The 6,000-nt window shown below is 40.7% G+C and overlaps 1 protein-coding gene across 1 annotated transcript in view; it reads left to right on the top strand.

Annotated features, from left to right (window-relative positions):
- The first annotated feature begins 2,946 nt into the window (after positions 1 to 2,946).
- si:ch211-132g1.7 (prostaglandin F2 receptor negative regulator) overlaps positions 2,947 to 6,000 on the top strand; it is a 47,966-nt gene continuing 44,912 nt past the window's right edge. The window contains exon 1 of the mRNA XM_034864259.1: positions 2,947 to 3,322. Coding sequence (XP_034720150.1) covers positions 3,277 to 3,322 — 46 coding nt within the window. The 5' untranslated portion in view covers positions 2,947 to 3,276. The remainder of the gene's footprint in view (positions 3,323 to 6,000) is intronic.

Below are 6,000 nucleotides of genomic sequence, written 5' to 3'. Positions count from 1 at the left end.
CGGCTCCAAAAAATGTATGAACAACAAGACGGGAGAAATTATTAAAGAAATCTGAAACCAAAATGAACACAATTTTATGTTGAGAAATATTTATCATCTAGGAATTCAACACTAACACATCAGCCAAGAGAACAAACCAGCTTAGAATGTATTCTATGTTAAAATATGCAGAGCACAGTTTAGCTCCTAGTCATACAGTGCATCAAATTATCACCTTAACTTGCAATACTGCTGCTTGATATGTTACCGCTCCTCCTTATCCGTTTGTTTTTTGGAGTAAGAAATTACTTTTTAAACCATTCCTTTATACCTTGAATTTAACACGTCATGCATATTTCTTTAATTCCAATAAATTGTATATGAGAAAAAACTTTGGAAACATTAGCCAAATAGCACGCACGCCCAGGTGTACATAATGTGGTGGGACAAATTAAAAAATCACATAATTTTTTACTTGAGTTTTTAAGTCTGTATTGACCCATTGTGTCCACTAGATGGTGATGTAATTGTAAGAGACAATCATATTTATGGATGTATGATTTCTCTATTTTCAGTAAAATGTTATATGTTCTTCTATAAGATAAGACAATTATCCAGCACCCATTTTAAAAATGTTATGGATTATCTGAAAATATGAGTTATGATAGTGATAACACACATCCTACAGAGATAACACCCATAGTATACTATTAGACTACTAGTAGATAAATCCAAGAAGATCATCCCCAACCACTTTAACACTGCTACAACACACACTTCCACCATAATCTCCAAAAGAACTACTTCCTGTCCCTGTCCCAGGTGTTCCACAAGTGTCCCTCGTTTAGAAGAAGTCTCCCAGCTAATCCTGTCATCTAGCTGATGGGACCTTACCGAGCTAATGAGCGTGTGTGACTCCCAACGAAGATAGTATAGAATTGAGATGTCTCACTCTGGAGCTAAAACAGAGACCCGGACACACAGGGTGAAAAGAGGATCTGCAGCAATGCGCAGTACAACAAAAATAAGGTGTTTTTTGAAAATTAAACCATGTAATACCTATTCTGGTGCAACCTCAAAATACAATTATGAATCTGAAAATGAGCATGATATGGGCACTTTAACATTTCTGCCAGATTAATACATTAAATACTGTATGTAGCACTATTTCCTAATATATAGTGACAAAAAGAAAATCTCCATAGGGCCAGAAGGTGGCGGTACAGGTCCACGTTTTCTCCACTAGGGCAGTATGTTGCATTAGAATTGAAATCAAATATGCTGTCTCATAGTTCACACAGTCTTGACCCTTACTTTCTTTCGACTCACTCGTCTAATGAACACAAATGCGTAAGGAGAACCAAATTCATTTTAATACATTTTGCATGAGTGTTTTTTTACCAGGTGTAAGTGTTTTCAATCCTTTTCTGTGATTGCCAATGCATTGCATGAATGTCACGTCATCTTGATTTTGTGATAAACTAGAATTTAAAAAAAAATGAATCAGAAAAAATGAATGAAATTGCACCAAACTTTGCAGAATGGTCAAATCTCACCTTACATTCTTTAAAAAAGTTCTGTTAAGAAATAGGGTGAACTGGTTGTCTGAATGGTTTAAATTAGTGTCTGTTATCCACTTATTGCTTCTCTGCTAAGACGTTATTAAAGTGTGTGAAGATTGAGTTAGATTAAATGCTTTTCTTCCAACTGCAACTGCTGTTGCTACTACAACAAGAAGTTGGCTACTACTAGTACTACTAGGCTACTACTACGACCACTACTACTTTTACTGCTAGATTGAGGCCCTGCTGGTATGAGGTTGGACTTTGATTTTGACTTTTGTCCTCCTGTATTGTGACTCTTTACATTATCACATTATTGTCTGCTTTTTGACTTAAGTCTTGAGTGAAAAAGAGATTTCAGGTGTGTCGGTGAAAATGCATTATAGCGGAAGTAGCCGGCAGTTACTGGTTTGAACCATTAAAACCAGATACAGTGCCAAAAATTCAAGAGCTGGTTAATGATTGACAGGAGAGTAGGGCGTAATAAGATAAGACTGTGTCCGGTGTGCAAGGAACAGATGGAACCTTGTTGAGACAACATTCAGCAGTAGATTACACCGAGAGACACACACACACACACACACACATTCTAAAATAGGATACTAATGCAGCCTATCACAGCAGATGACCTTTAAGGTTTTAACCTTTGACCCCGAGGTTACACGCCCAAACTTCTCACCTCTTCTGGCTGAGCGGTGAACTTTGCCTCGCCCAGTGGAGCTGTGTAAATACACCACGGGACTGCCACTGACAACAGGCATTTTCGCCTTATTAAAAGGGAAGCTCAAATTAAAATTTGGGGAGTAAGAAGATGAGCTGTCACTTCGCTTAGCTTAGCATAGAACTGGAACCAGTGGCAAAGAGCTAGCCAGGCTATTTCTAATGGTAGCAAACTCTGCAGACTAAACTCACAAATTAAGATTGAATATGTTTGTTCGGTCCATTCAAAAATCTAAATGTAAAATCAACAATTTGCACAGTGACAGGCTACAAGCAACCTACAGAGAAGTTCCAGTTGTTTCTAGTCTTTATGCTACAGGCTAAACTGACTGGTCACTGCCTCTGAATCTGGGTAGGATACATATTTATTTATTAAACTGGAGATGTGGATGATGGATTGGGAGGCCAAGAAAATAGTTAAAGACATTCAAATGTGTTTTGATCCTAAACCACTAACAGAACATCGGTATAGCCAAGTAATTTAAACTATCATATCAGATGTGGTCCAAACTGACTGGACAATATCTGCCATTTAGGCTAATTAAGACTTACATTTACATGCATAATTATATCATAAGATATGGGACTATGTCTTTCTTTCTCTCTCTCTCTCTCTCCACCTGGGACCTCCCTGCTTCCCTCCACTCCTCCTCCAGCCCGTCACCTAACTTCCGGCCACTCTATCCCCCCCCCTATCAGTCTGTCTTTCCCTCTCTATCAATCTCGCCTTTATTCCCGTGCACACGTTAAACCGGTTTAGTGTAGGCTACGTGTGTGAACCATGAAAACACTCCCGTCAGGACGCTTTTTACTGGACTAGGAATCAGGCGTGTTCCCCCGTGTAGCTCGGCGGCTTCGCCCGGTGTGCGCTGCGGACTGACTGCTCACATCTGAAGAGTTGGATTGGATTGACCGACAGCGGCGGGAGAGGACTGTGTTACCCCACACACAGGACAAAGAAGACTGGGGGGAAATTACGGGAAAAAGATAAGAGTGGAAGAAGAAAGGAAGGAAAATGGATAGATGTCTCCTCACGCTCGTCTTTGGTCTTTTAATGCTCGGTAAGAAACGTTTCTTCGCTTGACTGTTGGTAGCTAATTAACTCCTATTCGTGTCGGCATTCTCCAGCGAGCAGAACCCAATGTTAAACCCGGTTTAAAAATCTGTCAATTTAACGTTTACTTGCTTGTCGGTAAAAGTACATGCCATGTTAAAGACCAATTCAAGAATATTTCACATCTTTCACATCCACTAGCCAATCCGGCATACATCCAAATCACCAAGCGGCACTTGATTGCAATTTATTTAAAGCATTTTCAAGTGGTTCACACTACAAGCTGCTGTCACCTACCCTGTTTGATAGAAGAACTTCAGTAGTGCAACAAGCAAACTGATTCCACAAAGTTAAAACTTAAGTGAAAAATAAGTTGTTTGGTGTATCTTATCTTGCCGAATGGAAGAGTGAATCTAAGACATGGCAAAAAATCCACAAGCTATGTTGTCAGAGATGTCTGCATGCAACGACAAGCAAAAATACCAAAATGGGATGTTATTAAACTGGGTTTGGCACATAGCCTCTGGATAGATACCTGTCTCACTGTGTCGAAACTGCTGTACAGTTGTGTTAAGCTTATGTAATGATTTATTTTCGATTATTCACCAAGTTTCAGGTTAATTAAAACACCAGCACATGAGGACGAAGACGTGGCCTTTTTCTTTTTCTCATTTAACTTATGGAAAACAATCAGTGTGTGACAGTTCTGTTCCCGGGTAGAGCAAATCTAGTGACTCAGTAATAAACTAAAATAAACACCCTTTTGAACAGATTTAGTGCCAGTTTTTCAATTTTGTTAAGCCTTTCCTTTTCCAATTGTGGTGAGATTGAACATGAGGTGACCATCTTTGAGAATCTCCAACTGTGCGTGCCATCATGATTGGCCCTATCATTTGCCTTGAATCCATACCAGAGTCAGTTAAACCAGGCTGACTAATGATCTGACCAGGTTGAATCCAAGGGCCAGCCCAGTGCTTCGTCATTAGCTTGGTTTTCACAACAGGGACAAACCTGGGCTTGTTCATTGGCCCACCTCAGGGCCAAACAAGGCTACACAGGCCTTAACAAATACTGACGTTTACATGTTTGTGGTGGTGAATACAATGTGTGTGTGTGTGTGTGTGTGTGTGTGTGTGTGTGTGTGTACAAACACTTTTCCTTTCAACTGATCTGAGTTATCTGCTGTCACCATTTTGTAATTTTCAACCATTTAAAATCTGATATTTCAGGTAGAAACCGTAATGGCCTAATACATACGGACCATTTCTTCTGTGTAGATCATGTACCAAGGTTAAATAATTCTTAAATTTAATCTTTAAATCACACAAACTATTAGAGCTTATTATATGACCCATAGTCAGGAGCCCAATGATTTCACTGGCTCCAATGTCTCCCTCTTTACTTATTGTCATGTTTCAACACATAATAATGAATTGGGACAAGCAAGTGGAGACCACCATGGCTGACCGCGTGATAGGTCAAGAAATCTCAGTTATGCAAAGACAGCCCGATCACTTCTCTTTAAAGGAATAGTTTTCATTACTTGCACTGAAGTAGGATTGTGTACCGATTAAACAAACAAGGTATGACATGGTAATTAGTGAGCTTTAGGGCGCTGACACACCAACCCGGTCATCAGCCGCCAGACAGTCTGGCGAGGTCGGTGAGTCTGTTCGGGGTGTTCCACGCAACCGGCGGCCTTCATTTTAGCCAATTTGACTTGTTGAATAGGAAGACCACTCTGATTGTTGGAGTGCTAACCCGGAAATGATGAGCGGGGTGAGCTAGACTCTCCAAATTAGACAAATCTTTTACACGGACCTCTTGTCGTTCTAAAATGAAGACGGATTCAGTGACTGCATGGCCTGGTTGTCGCTTAAAATGGCTTGTTACCTTCTAGACAGAGCCCTGCTAGCAGTTTCCCCTTGTTTCCAGTCTGTATGCTAAGCTAAGCTAAGCTACGCTTCTCCAGGCTTTAGCTTCATTATCTTCATTAGTGCGATGACATGAGAGTGCTATCAGTCTTCGCATCAGAAAAACCAAAAGGGTCCTCTCTATGCCTCCAGCCGGCGCTCCACACAAGCCCGCCCATGCCACAGGGACACACAAATGTCACACCGTCCACACACACACACACACACACACACACACACACACACACACACACACACACACACACACACACACACACACACACACACACATCAGGCTCTACTGGCTGTGCAGTATTTCTTCCGGGAGACACAGGCAGGCTGGAAATTGAGTTTAAAAACCATAAATTTTAGTACCTGGCCAGGAAACACACACACACACACACACACACACACACACACACGTATACTGATGGTCTTTTTGTGATATGACACAGCAGAAATCATATTGTACCACTGATGCACAGGAAACAACCGTGGGGTTGAATGACTGACTTATCACAGACATTTGGTTGCGGTACGACACCAACCCCTATGGTAGAATTGTTTACTGTTTGATGTCCTTTTGCTCACAAGTGGTAAAAGTTTCATTTTTTTACCACTTGTGAGCTAAATGACATCAAACAATAATAACGTTGTGGCTACACACTCCTCTTGAGACTGGAATCCACTAGTTTGTGGTTGATCTGATATCAAGTTAAAGATTACCTCAACCGCAGACCGTTCTAACAGAGATTGTAAACAGGAGCTAAAA

Source organism: Etheostoma cragini, chromosome 24, assembly GCF_013103735.1.
Source record: "Etheostoma cragini isolate CJK2018 chromosome 24, CSU_Ecrag_1.0, whole genome shotgun sequence".
Lineage (NCBI taxonomy): Eukaryota > Metazoa > Chordata > Actinopteri > Perciformes > Percidae > Etheostoma > Etheostoma cragini.
Note: the sequence above shows the minus strand (reverse complement) of the source record. Positions and strands in the feature narration are given on the sequence as shown.